The sequence below is a fragment of the Sceloporus occidentalis genome, unplaced genomic scaffold, assembly GCF_023333645.1.
Source record: "Sceloporus occidentalis isolate IW3139 unplaced genomic scaffold, rSceOcc1.0.p SCAF_91, whole genome shotgun sequence".
Classification (NCBI taxonomy): Eukaryota; Metazoa; Chordata; class Lepidosauria; order Squamata; family Phrynosomatidae; genus Sceloporus; species Sceloporus occidentalis.
The window spans coordinates 3,948,650-3,966,734 of NW_028317071.1; the positions used below are offsets into that span (position 1 = coordinate 3,948,650).

The following is an 18,085-nucleotide window of genomic DNA, read 5'->3' on the forward strand; positions in this document are numbered from 1 at the left end:
CTGACCGACTTGGGGAGAGGATTGCCATGACACGGTTGGGATGCCTGTCTCTGGGCCAAAACGTGACTCTGGGTGGCAGGGGTATTGAGTCCAGGCATTGCCCCCTTTCTCTCTGGCTCCTGCCAATTAGCAGCACCATCTGGGAAGTGTGCCACCCGCATGCCAGCTCTCCTGCAGCATCTATTTCTGGGCACCTCACTTATTAAAGGATGTATGACATGAGGAGGTTGGCATCTCCAGTGGGACATAACCTAGAAGTCATTGTAACTTTGAGTTAGAGGTTGAAAGGAGTGCCTACAGGGGATCACTCCTATTTTCCCATATTTTTCTTGCCTCCCTCTGCCCCTGCTCTCCCCTGGCATCTAGAATGGCATTCACTTCCTTCTCTTCAGCAACTCCAGTTTGGGCTCCAGGATTTGTATGTTAACCAACTCAAAAGTTTTTGTGGATCCAAGGGAAGAGGTTTCTCTGTAAGTATGCACCATGGTCTTAGAGTGTCTTGCCCACTCTCAGTGAAAATATAGGAGGACATAGGAGTTGAAGTTGAGATTCAGGCTGCAGCCACCCTTTCCATGCTTGCCAGATTTCCATTGAACTGTAAAGCCCATGGTTCTCACACACAAGCCTTACTTTCTATGGACTAGACAGCAGCCATGGTGGCTGGCTGTGGAATTTGGGGCACTGCAATCCAAAAAGGTATTTTTGCAAGCTCTGTGGTTTTTAAATGGTTGCAAGTGTGCGCTCCTATGCAATCTCCTCACAAGGTTTAGCTTTTAAGCCAAACTTTTCACTTTTCTTCATTTAGCAGAGGAATGGTTGGCTTTGTTTGTGCAAAACCTTTTGATAAGACTGAAATGACACACATGCACTGTACATTTTGCAACACAATGAAATGGTTCACATTAATGCAAATGCTTACCAAAAACAGGACAAAGAAGAGCTGCTGCCTGTTTAAAGGATTTATTTTGCACTGTCCGTTGTGGGACAAAATGCCACTTCTGTGTAAGATGTGATGCTCAGTCTTCCACTTAATGCTGCTTCTAACACTATTCCATTAATGTTTAAAGCCCACATTTATCCCAAAACTGGGCCTCAAGTTGAGGCATTTGTTCCTTTTGCACATGGAAGGTGACCCTCCTAAGATGAACACACAAATGTGTGCCATTTTCTTCTTCCAGCATGTTTTTATTTTTCTGCATGTTTAATTGGCTTATGCTCACTAAACAGTCCTTTAAATTAGGGTTGAGAAGCTGTACCCCTTCTGGTGTTTTAGACCTTGTTGTTCTATGTCTTCAAGTCCTTTATGACGACTCTATTGCGGGGTTTTCTTGGCAAGATTTCTCTGGAGGAGGTTTGCCCTTGTCTTCCCCTGAGGCGAGTGTGGCTTCTTGCCCAAGGGCACCCACTGGGTTTCATGGCTGAGCTGGGACTCAAACCCTGCTCTCCAGAGTTGTAGTTCAACACTCACCCCACCGTGCCACACAGGCTCTCATGCTTTGGACTACAGTTACCATAATCCCTCACCACTGGCAATGCTTAATGGGAAGTAAGCAGGAAGAGCTACAGTTACCTGCTTTGGCTTTGAAATTATGACTAGAGGGTTGTTTGACTACGTGGGGCATCAAAAATTGAGGGTTAGTGTCAGGATTTGATTTTATTTTGTTTTGGACCAATGAGAACTTGTTTTAAAAAGGCAAGATATAATTTACGGAGGGTCCCAGGAACTCCTGTGAATACCAAAATTTGTGGATACTCAAGTCCCATTAAATACAACAGCATAGTGAAATGGTGTCCCTTACATCGAATGGCAAAATCCAGCTTTGCTTTTGGGAATTTACATTTGTAATGGATGACTGAATCTGTGGATAAAAGCTCCGTGGATGCTGAGGGCCAAGTTTACAATAATATAAGACACACATCTTTATTTTATTATTTGAAGAGCTATAAGTTACAATAAATCTGATGGTTTAAAGCGCCCTTCCTATTTTTGCTGCAGAGGCTGTTATTATTTATATCCCACTCCCCCCCCAAAAAAAAAAAACCTGGGACTCAAAGTATCTGGTAACATCTGGAAAATTATAATAAATGCATGGAAAGGGATCTTGGAGCACCTTTGAGATGGAACTGAGAGAAAGAGGTTTGTCGCATAAGCTTTTGTAGACTCAAGTCTGTTTCCTCGGGTGCGTCTTTCCCTCACAGGCTGCATCTGCACTGCAGAATCAGTGCAGTTTGACACTGCTTTAACTGCCATGGCTGAACGCTATGTAGTTTCGCATGGCTTTTGTCCTCTGTCAGAGAGCTCTGGTACCACAACCGATTAAAACTCCCTGGTTCCACAGATGGAGCCATGCCAGATAAACCAGTGTCAAAACTGCATTAATTCTGTAGTGCAGATGTAGCCCTGGCTAGTCTCAAAGGTGCTCCACTATCCCTTTCCACACTGATCTGGACTAACATGGCAACGTCTTTGAATCATAATGAATCTGTGAGTCTTTAAGGTGCCACAAGGTTTCTGATGCCATTTGTCAGAGTAGGAGGTGGGCACATTGGCGGATGCCAGGCCTTGCCAGGTTTCAGGGCCTTGGGCAGGCCTCAGTTTGCCCATCTTGGAAGCTATCAAGGCAGCATTTGGGGAGGATGTGGGAGTGGGTGGGTTGGGAGGCCAAGGGAAGCCCCCCCCCCCCGCACAATTTCTGCCAGCTTCTTATTCAGGGAAGCCTGGTTTTCAGCAGGAGATGCCAAAGGGAGATGTGGGCACACTGGGTTTGGGGAAGGGGGCAATTTGCAGGTTTCAGGGGTGGGCCCCTTGGGCTTTTGGGGGGAGCAGGGGGCTTGTTATTTGTGGGGTCCCACCTACAGCCACCCCTTTACATGAGGAAGAAAGGAAGGAAATAAGGAAGGAGGAATGGAAAGGGAAGGCAGGAGAAAGAAAGAGAAAAGGAATGGAAAGGGAAGATAGGGAAAAAGAAAAAAAGCCAAAGAAGGAAAGAAGAGGGGGAGGAAGGAAGGAAAAAGGGAGAGAGGAAGTAGCCAAAGAAAAAAGGTGGGAAAGAAAAGGAATGGAATGAGAAATAAGGAGGAAGAAGGAAAGAAATGGGGAAGGAAGGAGAGAGAGGGAAACGGAAAAGGGAGGGAAGGGGGAAGAAAGGAAGGAATGAAGGGAAGGGGAAGGAAGGGGGAAAGGGAAGGAAGGAAGGGGAGAAGGGAGTGGGGAATGGGAAAGAAAGGAAGGAATGAAGGGAAAGGGAAGGAAGGAAGGGGAAAAGGGAGGGAAGGAAGGAAGCAAGCAAAAGGGAGAGAAGGTGGAAAGAGAGGGAAGGAAGGGAAAGGGGGAGGGAAGGAAGGAGGGAGGGAAGGAAGGGAGGAAGGAGGGAGGGAAGGAGGGGGCAGTCCGGGGCCGGACGGAGGCTCCACGTGGAGCAGCGCAGGTCGGGCGTCGCGGCGGCGGGTGAGTCCGGGAGGCCAGGAGGGGAACGGAGGGCCTGGGCTGGGCCTCGGGGGACTCCGGCCTCGCCTGGCCGCCTCTCCCCCGCCACCAGCCTCGCCCTGAGGAGACAGACACGTGTCTGCCTCGTGCGTCGAGATGGACTGCCCTGTCGGGTGCACTCTGGGTCTGGGCACCTTTTTGGAGGGAAGGGCCGGACTGCAGCCTCTTTTTCATCCCCCTTTCCCTCCCTTCCTTCTGGGGCAGGGAAGGGGGCAGCCCTGGGTGGCCGCCTCCATGGTCTGCGATGGGGCTGGTGGGCACTCGAGCCAGGGTCTCTCTCTCAGCCCCCCCCCCAGTTGGAGGAGGAGGAGGAGGCGGGAGAGGGGCTGGACTGAGGGCCCTCGCTCGCTGCCAGGAAAGAGGAGGAGGAGGAGGAGCCCTCGAAGCAGAGGAGCCTCCAGAGGCCCCCACTCCAGGGAGGCATAGGAGGAGGCTAGAGTTGGAAGAGCTCCCAAGGCTGCTGCCCTGCAGGAAAGGCCGCCCTGGCCAGGGCCCTCCAGGCGCTCTTTGGGAACAGCAGCAGCAGCCTCCCCAGAAGGAGAGCCCCTCCTCCCCGAAGCAGCAGCAGCAGCAGCCTCTCCCGAAGGCTGAGGGGGGAAGGGGCCCCCTTGGGCTGCCTTCCTTGCCTCAGAGGCCCTCCCAGCCCCTGCTCCTCTCCTCTCCCAGTTCGGCCGTTCCTGGCTCTCCCTTCAGCTTCCTGACTGCTGCCTGTCCTGGGCTTTCCTGAGGCTGAGAGAGTGTGGATGCCTGCCCACCCAGAAGGGCTTCCCCAGGGCTCTCCCAGCCCAGAGCTGAGCCAGGAGAAGGGAGGGCAACTATCTCCCAGCATCCTTGGTTGGCAAACTACCAGCTGAGGCTGGACAAGAACTCCCATTAGCTGCCCAGCAGGCAGCCATTCTGGGACTTGAACTCTGCCCAATCTGTCTTGGGTCGGATCTGGTGGACTGGGCCTTCTCCCCTTGGCCCCCATCTGCTGGGCTGAAGCCTAAGCTTCCTAAGCCAGGTTCTGCTGCATTGTCATAAGAGACTTGGCTCCAAGAGGAGCCTTGACTAGTCCTGCCAGGAAGCAGGGATGGTCTCTGGGTCTCTCCTTCCAGCCTCTCTGGGCTTTGGGGCTTCATTTATGACCCTCCAGCCACCAAGGACCCAAACAGGTTTGTGTGGCTGCTGTCTTTGGAGGGGAAAGAGGGGGCTTGGTCTGGCTTGGCAAGACCAGAATTACCCCCCCCCCAGTTGTTTGCTTTTGGGGGGAGACCTCCGCCTCAGGTAGGCCCTCTGCCAAGCCCATGCCCGGCGGGTAAAATCATCTCTCACCAATATGAATGAATCCTTCCCTGAGTTCACTTTCTGGCAGATTCCCAAGCCCTGGCTGTTCATCTGTACTTTTTGCATGCGCAGAGGTAGGCTTTTGCCTTTGGAAACTTCATCCCTTTCTATTATTATTATTATTATTATCCTGCTTTTCTCCCAAAACTGGGACTCAGAGCAGCTTACAGTTTAAAAGGACAGTCCAATTGAAAACGTACAAAACAGATGCATTAAAATAGAATCCAGTTATTATACTGTTAAAACAGATTACTAATTGAAAGGATAAAATGCAGTGTAAAAAGATAAGTGTGACGTATCTGATGTGAAGTCGAAGGCTTTCATGGCTGGCATCCATAGTTTTTGTGGGTTTTTCACACTATATGTGTCCATGTCCTAGAAGAGTTTATTCCTGATCTTTCGACAGCATCTGTGGCTCTGAAGATGCCAGCCACAGATGCTGGCGAAACGTCATGAATAAACTCTTCTAGGACATGGCCACAGAGCCAGAAAAACCCACACAAAGTGTTAGGTTATCTCTTTGTGTGTCCAGCTGCTACTAGAGCAGTGCTTCTCAAATAGTGGGGCGGGCCCCCCAGGGGGGGCGCGAGGCTCCGTAAAGGGGGCGCGAGGCTCAGGATACAGTGTTATGCAGAGGTGTACTTATAACAATTTTATAGACAAATGATACTATTTACAGTCGCGCGGGGGGCGCGAAATGTTTTCTTCTTCCTGGGGGGGCATGACAGAAAATAATTGAGAAGCACTGTACTAGAGGAAGAAGAGTGAGCTGCCAGAGGATACAAAAATCCATCAGATTTCCACACTCTCAACAATGTTAGTCCCACTTAGAATGGGACTAGACACATATTCCTACCTCGCAGGGCTGCCATTTTCACTCCCGGCCCCAAAACCTCACAAAACAAAAAAGCCAGAGTGGTTTTAAACTTGTTTTAACTCACTTAACGTGTTTTCTAAGATTGCTTCAGTTATTCTGAATTTTAAAAAATGTTCTAACATGAATTTATTTGGATATTGACCTGCAATCTTGTGATATGAGATTGATATTTTAATATAGATTATTTTATACAATATTATATAAAATCTATAGATGTTTTAATAAATAAAGATATTTGAATAAATAAAGAACTTCTTGGCTGTAAGAGCTGTTTGAAAATTGGGCTCTCTTTCTTTTGGAAGGCTTTAAACAAAGGTCAGACGGGCATCTTTTAGGACTGGATTGGTTGTGGACTCTTGCCTGGCAGGGGCTTGGAACAGATGGCCCATGGGGTCCCTTCCAACTTCATGGTCCTCTAGGTAAGCATGCTCCTTTAGAAGTCTCAAAATTGCTTCTGGAATCCCAAGTATCTCCATTGCATTGAGGTACTGTAACCCAAGCTCTTTCAATGACTGTTGTTCTGTTTTTGGAAAGATAAAATGGAGGACTGTGCATGCAATCTTAGGGAATGTGTTCATAGGCGTGAGTTGCTTTGCCCCCCTGGTTTTGGGAGATTGGGTTTGAGGAAGTATGATTTGGAATTGTGAAATATTATACCCAGTTGACTGTCTCATAATGCATTTATTCTATTGATTGTTACGCTGGCTATCGGCTGTAATAAATTGATTGAAGAACTGGTTTCTTGGCCCCACAGCCTCCATTATGCCCCATGGCTCTGGGACAGACTGGCACCCATTAGGACCTTTTGGATTAATGCAAACCCACTAACATTTCTCTTTGCACATCATCTGTTGTGTGCAGATTTTTCATGGCAGGGGTGCAACTTGTCTGGGTGGGCCTGTCCCCATTTGAATTTTCTGGGTCTCTGATTATAAGAACACAGCGTAATTGCAGCAATTTGGGGCTGAATGTGTGCAGAAGGAAGGGGGGCTTTGCTGTTTGCAAGGAGCTAAAGTGTGCGTGTGTGAGTGTGTGTGTCGAGGGAGACCTTTCTCCTCCTTCCATGGAAACTGCTGCTTCCTTAGGCAAACCCCTTGCATTGCAACAGCAGAGATGGCAGAGCTGATTGGGCATATCCGTCCCCCTCCCACACACACAAGTACACACACATACCACACTTCCCCTCTTGTGATCCTGGCTGCTTTGTTTCACAGGAGCACTGGAGCCAGAGAAAGCAGAGAGGCAGCAGAGTGCGTTGTCGGGTAGCACAGACCCAACTGGCCGGATCGGGCAGACATGTGAGTATGGCCATCCAATTTTTGTGAGGCACTTGTGAGGTGGCACTGGATACCTGTGCCAGTGGAGAGGCGCCTTTGCTGCTGTGGTTCCTCTTTTAAGGGAGACTCGTGGCGCATGGATTAGGCTGTGCACTGCCCCAGAGTGCCCACATCATCATTGGCAGCCTCATAAAAGACCCACTTAGTACAAAGGGGGCATCAGCTGATGAATGGCTGTCCGGTGGGGGAAGAGAGAAGAGTGGTTTCGGTCTCCTTTGAGGATTGACACAAAGCTCCTCATCTTGGCACAAAGACACATGCATATTCCTTTATTTGGCTGTGTTGCATGGTGAGCGGACTCCTTATCACCACGCTTTTGCTCAACCAATGAGGACTAGACACATCATTATTGCTTTTAAAGGTGCAATTTGGGAACATTGTTTTGGTGGATTAAACCAGGTGAGGGTGGCAACATCTCAGTGGCTCACCTAGGCATGTGGAGGTGGCAAGGCAATGCCAGCAAGCCATCCAGCACTTGAACTATGTTCCCTGTGTGTGTGTTTTGTGGGTATTGAGGTGGAAGGAGCGACCCTTGGCAACATGGGGGTGGAGGGCCTTGTGTTTTGACCGCCCTGTGCGGGTCCGTTGGCTTAGTGTGCCAGCGGGTTTCTTCTGCCAACAAGGAGCAGACTGATGGAAGAGGGAGCAGCAATTCCAAAGGTGCCAACAGCCCTGGGCAGCAGAGGACTGTAGAAGGTGGGTGCGTAGGTGTGTGGGATGTGCGGATTGAGACTGGTTTTCCTGAGAATGAACAGCATGACTGGGCTTGAAAAAACAGCTGGTTCTTCAGAACAGGGGAGGCCGAAATGGGTGGCACAAAGTCTAAAAGGTCCACTGAGGTTGACCAAATATGTTGGCTGTGACAGTGAAGAATTGTGGGGGGAAGCCCCCCCCCCCCCCCCGTTGTAACAGGTAGTCTGGTGCAAATTGTGAATCCAGGCGTGGCTGCCACAGGGGTTCAACAGACAAATTCCTTTCTAGAGGTTGTTAGGAGGCAAGTCAAGAATAGAATCTTCCAGTTAACAAATTTCAGTGCGGAGAAATGTACTAAACTTGGGCAGAAGAAATGGAATGCCCATATAGAGAATGGGGGACACCCGGCTTGGCAACAGTACATGTGAAAGCGATCTTGCAGAACATGAGCCGACAGTGTGTTGCAGCAGCTAAAAAAAGCCAATGTAATTCTTGGCTGCATCAGTCGGTTTGTAGTCTCAAGACCAGTGGTCGCCAAAGTGTGTTCTTTAAGATATTTGGTCTTCAGCTTCCAGAATCCCAGACTATTGGCCAACATGGCTGAGCCTTCTGGGAGCTGAAGTCCAGAATCTCTTAAAGGGCCTAGTTTGGGGACACTGGTCTAGACTGACGGAAATCATAGTGCCACTGTATTCTGCTTGGGCAGGCCTCACTTGAAATACTGTGTCTAGTTCTGGGCACCATGCTTCAAAAAGGATGTTGACAAGCTGGAGCATATCCAGAGGAGGGTGACCAAAAGGTGAAGGGTCTTGAAACCACTGAACCCCGTGAGGAGTGGCTTAGAGAGCTGGGGATGTTTAGCCTGGAGAAGAGAAGGATCAGAGGAGACACAATGATCTTGTATAAATATGGCCCAGTCTGCCAGGAGGGCTTGGATTGTGTCTTCTTGCATAGCAGAATGGGTTGGACTAGATGGACCTTGGGAATCCCTTCCAACTCTTGTATTCTGTGTATTTCTGCATGGCAGAAGGAGGTTAGACTGGATGCCCCTGGGGGTCCCTTCCAACTCTGATTCTATAATGTTTTTGTGGCTAAGGATGGATATCCGAATGGCTTATGAAACTCTCTAGAGGTGTGGAGAAAGTGGCAAGAGGGAAAGAGAAACTTTCCTGTCTTTCGTAATGAGAGGAGTTGCCCAATGACTGATTCAGGACAGGCAGAAGTAACTTCTCTTCACGGCCACATCATCCGCTTGTAGAAATCCCTTTGGCCGGATGTGGTCACAGAGGGCCTTCAAAGAGGTCAGAGACATGCCAACCAGGGGGGCTGCCTATGGCTACTGTGTGTCCTGTCAGCTCAATGAGCCTCCAGCTTCAGGGGCAGCCTACCTCCAAATAGCAATGGCAAACTGGAAGATTATTGTTGGGAGGGCTGTCCATAGAAACAGCTCAGTGTTGGAAATAGGTTGCAGGACTAGATAGATAGCTTGGCAAAGTTACTTTTTTTAGACACGTCGGGGAGTCTTCGTCTAGGAAGGTAAACGTTTTGCTAACAAGAGGGACGTATTAGCTGATCCGCTAAATAAAGGTACCAGATTCCGTCTGATCCTGGAAGCTAAGCAGAGTCAGCCCTGGTTAGTCCTTGGGTGGGAGACCACCAGCAAATCCCTGATGCTAGAGGCTCTATTTCAGAGGAAGGCACAGGAAAAAGCACCTCTAAGGATTCCTTGCCTAAGAAAACCCCATGAAAACTCCATCAGGCCACCATAAAGCGACAGGTGACTTGAAGGCAGACACCCCAACTCAGCTACACTCATTCCAGTAAGCCATGGGGTGCATCTACACTGTTGAAATAATGCAGTTTGGTACCACTTTCATTGCTATGGCTCCATCCTACACAGTCCTGGGATTTGTAGTTTGGTGAGAGAAGGCGGAAGACCTTGTAAAAAGACTCTAAATCACAGGGTGCCATAGGATAGAGCTGCAGCACTTAAAGTGGCATCAAACTGCATTATTTCTGCAATGCAGATGCACCCACGAACATGAAGATGAGGCAAATTCAGGGTCTGTGAATGGCTGCTAGCTAGAAATGGAGCCTCCCTGGGGCAGGACAGCCTCTCCAGGGATGGAATTGGAGCCCCTTGATCCCTCTTACATGGCATCTCACTGGCTACAGTCAGATGCAGGATGCTGGGACAGAGAGTCCTTTTAGAATTAGCTTCTGCCCTTGTGACAGGCACACTTGGCCTTCTGTTGGGGTGGATGAGTTTCACTGACTGCCACAGCATGGAGAAAAAACACTGCTCTGTTGTACCTCAGTTCCCAGAATCCCCAGTTCATAGCCCAAGTGGAGGATTCTGGGCATTGTGGTCCTTAGAAAAGACCCCTTTTCCTAGCTTTGGTGTGAGTGCTTTTGTTTGCTCTTGCCACCTGACCTTCCACTGGGAGGGTTGCCCATTTCCATGGGGACAAAGCTTGGCTGGCAGAAGTCTGGAAGTCTGGTTGGCACCGAAAATTGGGCTTTATCTCTGGGTAACAAAAGCGGGAAAGATATTTGGCATTCCACTGTATTCAGGAGCTTGAAAAGGGTGACGTACATAAATAAAACCTCCCCGTTCAGAGTCAGTCTACCTGTGAATACACCAGGAAGAAGCATCTGCAGTTGTCTTTTCGCTGTTTAGGGTCATCAGTTTTGTTTTTCCCCCTTGCAAAAGGCAAAATGCCTTGAACAGAGGGACATTTCCAGCTCTTATGATTGTTTGTGGAGACTCTATGTTCAAAAGCAGTCTACCTTTGAATGCCAAGTGGGCCAGGGTAGGGATGGGTGTTGCATTCCTGCCCTTTCCAGTGGATTTCTTGGAAGCTTCTGGGTGGTTGCTTTGAACACAAACGTTGCTGGACTTATCCTGTTCCTTTTGCCAATACAAATCTGTACAAATTGCTGGGCTGTGTTTTGTCCACCTCTGTTGTAGAGAAACAGTTTGTCTCGATGGAGTCTTTGTGTGCAGGGGCAGTCTATCCAGATTATTAGTTGCAAGGAAAATTAACAGTGGTTATTTGTGTGTTATTGTTTCCATGTTCTTATTTGTGTGTTGCTTCTGAGGAAATCTGACTAGCCTCAGGATGCTGCAAACCCTGAAAAAAAACCTGTTTCTTTTTCTGGACTGCTTTGAGGGGAAGGGACCCCCCCTGCCCCCACAAGGGCCATGCAGGAATACATAGAATCCCTTCTGCCATACAGACACACATAGAATCCTAGAGTTGAAAGGGATCTCCAAGGGTCATTCAGTCCAACCCCCTTCTGTTCAGGAAAATATAGAATCTTAGATTTGGAAGGGACCCCCAAGGATCAGCCAGTCCAACCCTCTTCTGCCATGGAGGAATACATAGGATCCTAGCCAGTGTAGGAATCTGGTGGGCTGCTCTTGGAATCCCTACAGCCAGCATTCTGGGAGTCGTGGTTCCTTCTCAAAAATATTTGTGATTCTGGGGTATCTGGTCTCCCTCCAAGAAGTGGATGCTGGGAGGCAGTGTTCAGGCCTGACTCTTGCCTGGCATGGAGGGTTAATCCCTGCTTGGCATCTGGTCCCCCAATGCTGAAGAAGTCTCCTGCTTCTCCTCCTCCTCTTCTTCCTCCTCCTCCTCCATTTCTCACTTCCCTTTTTTAATCCTTTTCAGCAGAAGTGAAGACCGGCAAGAGACAAAGTAGGACAGGCAGGCAGACGGACTGAACACCCGGGCACAGCAAGCATAGCAGACACTGGCTGTGGTTCCAGGTGGGTCAAGCGTCCAAGGAGATTGTAGGTGGAGATGCCCAGACACAGCATTCAGAGCCAGGAGCTGCCTAAACTCCCTCTGTGGGTCTTGAAGTTTTCTTTTTGGGGGAGAGGGATATATATATGGAGAGAGGGGCTGTTCCTTGCCTGCTTAGTAAAGCTATAAGTTTCCATGCAAGTTGCTTTAATATCCTGGCCTCTTGGCCCCAGTCTGTGCCAACAGGAGTTGGCACCCGTGCCCATGTCCTCAGGTGCCCTCAGCTGCTCTGCTCTCTCTTTCTCCCACTCTATAAAATGGACCACTTGCTTTCTTTGGAGATGAGGAGGAAAAGGCAGGTCAGCAGGAGGTAATAATCCATGTAGTGATCATGTATTCATATCTGGGTGGCCTGTCTTTCCTACATGGGCAGTCACACCGATGCAAGCCATCACATTAGAAATAAGATCAGAGGAAATGTATTGTTAATAGCAATTGCAAGACATTATTAATATGCTTTTATACACATGCGCACTTAAGATAAAATGACAAGGATATAATATTGCACAGGGCCTGACCTTCAGCTACATTGCTTTTTTTGGGAGGAGGACCTGCAGCTGAGAATCAGTGTGGTGTAGTGGTTTGAGCATTGGATGACCCTGGAGACCAGGGTTCAAATTCCGACTGGGCCATGGAAACGCAATGGGTGAGCTTCAGCAACTCACATTCAGCCTCAGATGAAGGCAAAGGCAAACTCCCTCTGAGCAGATCTGGTCAAGAAAATCCCAGGATAGGTTTGCCTTAGGGTAGCCTTAAGTCAGAAACGATTTGAAGGCACACGACGACAACAAAATTATATCCTCATTTTTTTATCATATATAATTTCTTTTCAAGATAAAAGGACAAGGACATAATATTGTACAGGGCTTGAGCTATGGCTTCATTGGGAGGTTTTTCTGGGGGGAAACTATAGCTCCCAGAATCATTCAACCGGCTTGTCTGCTGCCCATGTACAGTCCAAAAAATGTAACTTTCCTAATTCTCCATGGGAGGAAAGGGAGGTCTTGTATGCTCACTTATGTGGCCAGGTTCCCTTCCCCACCATCCCATTCCTGCATACAGTGCTACCTCGGGTTACGAAATTAATTCGTTCCGCGGCGCCGTTTGTAACCCGATACATTTCGCAACCCGAAAAGGCGCTGGAAAGCCGCTAGCCGCGGCTTCCGATTTGAATTTCGCGCCGAAATTAATTTCGTAACCCGAAAAATCTTTCGTTACCCGGAACAGTTTTTTTAAATCTAACTTTTTCGTACCCCGGAAATTTCGTAACGCGGTCAATTCGTATCCCGGGGTACCACTGTATTATTTCTGTTTGACACTTAGCTATATATGCTTATTTTTCAATATGTTACGGATAGAGCAGGGCCAGCAATGCACAAGTGGTTCACAAAGGACAACAAGAAGCCAAGGGGGATATAGTTTATATCAGTGAGTCCCATACTCTGGTTCTCCAGGTTTTGGGGACTTTAGCTCCCATGAGCCACAGCCACTTTTGCTAGTGGTCTGGGATTCTGGGAGCCGAAGTCCAAAACACCTGTAAAGCCAGAGTTTGGGAATCATTGATGGAGGGGATGGAGAAAGAAGTGGAAGCGGGAGAAAACTGGAAGACTATGTACAAAACTGTTCACTTGTCCATAGGCTTACATGCCGGAGACCAAGAGGGAACTTAGCAATTGAACTGGTGGGTGAAGGAGTTGCACACAAAAGGGCTTTGCTTTGCTCTCGTGCTTGGAAGGTTCTCAGGTATTGCTCATGGTGCGAAGGATGCCAGGCAAGGCACCTGCACTCTGGAAAAGTGTTTGGAAGCTGCTGCAGCTATCCTGGTTGTCTTCTGCAGGGCCAGTGCTCACCTTTCCACCTTTAGGGCCGGCCCCCACAGCTCTCCCCCTGTGAGTACAACGCTTTCCTTGTATTTCTAGGTCATGTGGGGATCTAAGACCAGCTTTGCAGCTAATTCCCCCGGCTTGGGGTTGGCATTTGGGGGAAAGAGTCACCCGTCCCTCACCACTCACTACAACTCTCCTTCTCTCTCTGCAGCTTCTTAGGACATCGGGGGATATCCCCCCAGACCCTGGATGCTGAGCCCGATTATGGGCGAGCGCCAGACCCACGTCAACAGCCTCTTCCTGAATGAAGAGTCATCCAAGCGGCTTGGCAATGGTGGCCGGGGGCAGCGCCTCCGCCAGGCCCTTGAGAAGCGGGCAGCCCACGCCAGGAAGCGGATGTTCAGCATCACCCGGGATAGCCTCCGGGGTTTCCTCCAGAGAAACGCCTTCGTCCTGCTCACTATCTCAGCCGTTCTGCTGGGTATGGCAAGGAAGGGGTCTGGCACGGAGGGGGGCTGTGTGGGGCAGGGAAGGCTGGCCTAGACTTAGGAGTGTCTTTTGGAGATGGACACTTTTTACCTGCCTAACTAGGTTGCCTTGGGATTTGCCCTCCCATATGAATAAGTGGTTCTGGATAATGTTCAGTAAAATGAAAGCAAGACCTTTTAATAGTAGTGCTTTGTGGAGGTCTCTCATTCATAGATCTCCAGGATTTAAGACTGACTCAATGGCACATAACTAATATTATTGCACCTGCATAATGTTGTTGTTGTTGTTGTTGTTGCGTGCCTTCAAGTTGTTCCCTAAGCTAAACCTATGATAGGGTTTTCTTGGCACGTTTCTTCAGGGAGGGCTTGCCATTGCCATCCTCTGAGGATAAGAGAGTGTGATTTGCCCAAGGTCACCCAGTGGGTTCCTGTGGCCAAGCCAGGATTCGAACCTTGGCCTCTCAGTGTCCTAGTCCAATGCTCAAACCATTAGACCTTGTTGGTCCCCGTGTATAACATTACACCTTCCTATTATGAGCTCTGAGTTTGCAAGACTGAATTGAGATGAGCCATATCAGATGAAATCCTACAGCTGGAAGAGACCTCAGGGGCCACCTGCCCAACCGTCTGCCACGCAGGAAGACACAACCAAAGCACCTCCCACAGATGCTGAAGCCAACTTGATGGCAAATAACAACAACGAGGCAGAAATCTCTGTTGTTTTTCCAAAAAAAATCTGCTCATCTGTATTTTTTGCTTGGGAACGGCTTTTATGGAAGAAAGCCAAGCTGAAGCAGAGGCGTTATAACCAAAGAAGTGAGCTGACCTAATAAAGCTGAGTCTTTGGCTGTTATTAGCTAGCTATTTTCTTGGAAGTAAAAGGTTTTCCTGTTCGATATGATGAGATGGATGTCCCCACATGCCTGCAAAAAAGGGAATGTCAAAAAGATTTCTAGTTCAGGCCAGTTACCCATTAGAGGCAGCAAAAAGTGGATCTTTGCTTTGCCAGCTGGTCTGCCCTCTGCAAATGAACTGGTTCTGCCCTGTTCTTCTCCTTTGGGCCAATTCCTATCTTAACCTAGTTGCCTGACCCATTTCCCACCAGTAGAAGACTCTGGGGCTAGCTCTTTCTCTCTGCTGGGTAGCATACAAAACCTCTCTACATTGGGCTATTTGCTCCTCTGAGCAGAGTCTCTCCAAGAGGGGATTTCCTCCTTGGCTTGGCCCTAAAACGGGTGGGCATTGCCTGCAGACTTTTTTTGGGGGGGATCCCCCCAGCCCCAAATCCTCAGCATCTCCCTTAAAAAAGGTCAGGAAAACATTTTTTCAGCCCCCCCCCCCCCCCCAATGCTGTTCTGGGAAGTTCCTCCATCCTGAAACAGCAAAGTAGCTTCTTGCCCAAAGAATTAATCCAAAATAGCAACCAGAAGCGATGATGGTTTGCTCCCTGTTGCCCAAATTATGGCTGCTATGCTGTGCCTGCAATCCTTGGAAACGTGGAGAAAGAAGAAAATAGCATTCAAAGGGGGATTTGGGGGCAACATGACCCTGGTGGCACATTGCTTAAATGCCAGTACTGCAGCCACAAGTGTGATCCCAGGGCTCCAAGTTCAATCCCAGGGCTCCAAGGTTGACTCAGCCTTCCATCCTTTCATAGGTTGGTCAAATGAGTGCTCAGCCTGTTAGAGGCAATTGGCTTACACATTGTAAACTGCATGGAGAGTGCTGAGTTCGCTGATAAGCGGTATAGAAATATACATGCTATTGTTATTGCTGCTCGGCTTCTGTCAGGTAGGCTCCAGTGAAGGAAATTGAGACCGAGAGGTTTGGGGATTCAAGCCTCCCATGGTTAGCCCCATTCTCTGGCTTGGATACTCTGCGCATGTCCAGGGGCAAACCTCATCACCACTTGGCATGCTCAAGGCAGAGGCTTTGTTGCTGGGATTACCAGGCCTGGGGCTGACATGTCAGGATCTGAGGCGGTTGCAACAGAATTTGGCTGGTTAACAAGACTCCTTTAAATGGCAACTGCCACCCTGGATCCCTTCCCGTTGCCCTCGCAGCACTTGGCTGGTTGCCCTGCAAAGGAGGGGATGGGTGGCTGGTTGCACAGCTGGCATCTGACAGTTTACAGGAGCGGTGATCTCTCTTAACAGGATCTGTGCCCGAGATCAGCTCTTGGAAGAGAAAGGAGTGCAGAAGAGCCAGCTTGGAAGCCTAAATTCTGGGGACCATCCAGCCCTCTGGCCTGCCCATAAACGGATTCCTGAATCTCAGGGTGAATTGTTGTAGCCTGTCACAGCCGTTTGGCCATTTATTCCCAAAGGCTTGGGAAGGAAAAGCTATTTGAAGTTAAAACAATAACAACAACACACGCACGCACAGATGCAAACTCTCTTGGAGATTAGGTGGTCACGAGTCGGTCCAGTTTGACGTGGGTGGAACGTTGGCCGAGAGCAGGCCAAAAACTTTGGCTCATTCAGCTTTCCAGTTTGCGCAGGGGCAGGAAAAAGTGTGAAATTAAACAGTTGTGAGATTAAACGGACTGAAAATCTCTCACGAACTGGACTCTGGAGAAGGCTAAGCTGCTGTTAGAGCCTAAGACGTTTCTACACTCTTTGGGGTGGTTTCCTGAGCTCCTGAACTTCCTTTTGGGGAGGGCTGCCACTCCTAGCATCCCAGCTGGCTGGGGGATGCTTGAATTTGCAGCCCAAAACAGCAACTAAATTCTGTCAGCCTGGAAACTTCATATTTCAATGACCACCAATCTCACTCCTAATATTTTATGGCCATCTTGTGTCGGGCCCTTGAAATTTTATGGCCTTCCACATCTGTACAGATATTAATAAGGCTGTGGGGAGGCTGCAAAGAAAGTGGACTTCAGGGGCCTGACACAGCCCTAAAATATTAAGACTGCTTGTTGGTTGTTGCAATGTGTAATTTAAATATATTTTTAATCCTATTCTGCCATTTATCTGACTGTATGTTTCATTTGCTCTCCTCACCCCCACCTGGGCCAAGGAAAAACTGTTTAAACCAGAAGTAAGCAAACTGCAGCCTTTTTGACTCCAGCTCCCATCCTCCCTCCCCCTTGGCTAATGGATTGATGGGAGTTGCATTCCAGAAATACTTTGGAAAGGCACATTTGGGCTCCCTACGCCCAGCTTTCAAAGAACTCAGCCAAGTTTTGAAACATTTATATATCCAGAATTTTCCCAGTCATGCTTAAAAATGGTTTTATGTGGCATGGCTTCAATATAAGTTTGCTGAGGATGGGTAGGGGAACTTTCCTGCCCAGGTGTGTCCCCTTTTGTTTTTCTTGCTCAGTGGCCAGGTGAGCGCAGGAAGGGATTTGAAGGCATTTTGTGCTTTCTTGGCCTTGCTGCAAGAGATGATGGCAGGACAGAAAGCTGATGGGTGTCCTTCTTTTCCTTCCTTCCTTGCAGGCATCGCCCTGGCTCTGGCCTTGCGGCCCTACCGGATGACCTTCCGCCAGATCAAGTACTTCTCCTTCCCAGGGGAGCTGCTGATGCGAATGCTGCAGATGTTGGTCCTTCCGCTCATCGTGTCCAGCCTGATCACAGGTAAGCCAGCTCAGTCCTAGGTCCAAGCAAGATAATAATAATAATAACAACAACAACAACAACAACGATTTATTTATTTGATGGGGGCAGCGCCTCCGCTTTGCTCCCGTGGGCCAGGTTGCCAGAGGTCGGACTCTCGTGGTCTTCTGATCTCCTGATGGCAGACATCACAGGAGCATGAAGAACCTCAGAAGGATATCGAAGGCACCAGGAGTGAGCAGACCCACAGGGCTCCCCAGTGGGCACAAAGACTTCTTCCCCAATGCCCTCTGGGGTAGTAGGGGGGCACTTAGTCTGTTTTTCACCCCTGAGTAATTTTAAACCAGTAGTTCCCAGACTCGGGTCCCCTAGATGTTTTGGACTCCAGTTCCCAGAATTCCTCATTGCTGACCTGCCTGGGGCTTCTGGGAGTTGAAGTCTTAAACATCTGGGGAACGAAAATGTGGGAATCACTCCACTGGAAATTGACATATAACAGGTAAGAACCAACGTTCCTTTTTAGATCATTTTGAAAAACGGGAAATGTTATCTGGTCACTTTCTGTTGTTAAAAAAAAAAGAGTGCTCCTGTGCCTAAAAACATGGGGGGAACGCCCTCCCCACTTCCTAGAATGGAATTTACGTTTATATAGGGCAGGTATTGGGGCAGTACAGAC

General features: G+C 48.8%; 1 protein-coding gene across 5 annotated transcripts in view; it reads left to right on the forward strand.

Moving 5' to 3' along the window:
• The first annotated feature begins 3,438 nt into the window (after nucleotides 1-3,438).
• The window catches only part of LOC149284578 (excitatory amino acid transporter 1-like), a 45,053-nt gene continuing 30,406 nt past the window's right edge, over nucleotides 3,439-18,085 (forward strand). Inside the window, exons 1-6 of one of the 5 annotated variants that reach the window (XM_089496613.1) lie at nucleotides 3,439-4,887; nucleotides 5,993-6,109; nucleotides 6,905-6,988; nucleotides 11,398-11,495; nucleotides 13,570-13,839; nucleotides 17,293-17,430. In XM_089496613.1, coding sequence (XP_089352739.1) covers nucleotides 13,608-13,839; nucleotides 17,293-17,430 — 370 coding nt within the window. In that variant the 5' untranslated portion in view covers nucleotides 3,439-4,887; nucleotides 5,993-6,109; nucleotides 6,905-6,988; nucleotides 11,398-11,495; nucleotides 13,570-13,607. Of the gene's footprint in view, nucleotides 4,888-5,992; nucleotides 6,110-6,154; nucleotides 6,989-7,142; nucleotides 7,317-11,397; nucleotides 11,496-13,569; nucleotides 13,840-17,292; nucleotides 17,431-18,085 lie in introns of those variants that run through there. The other 4 variants (XM_089496610.1, XM_089496612.1, XM_089496611.1 and 1 more) reach the window with 4 other exon arrangements.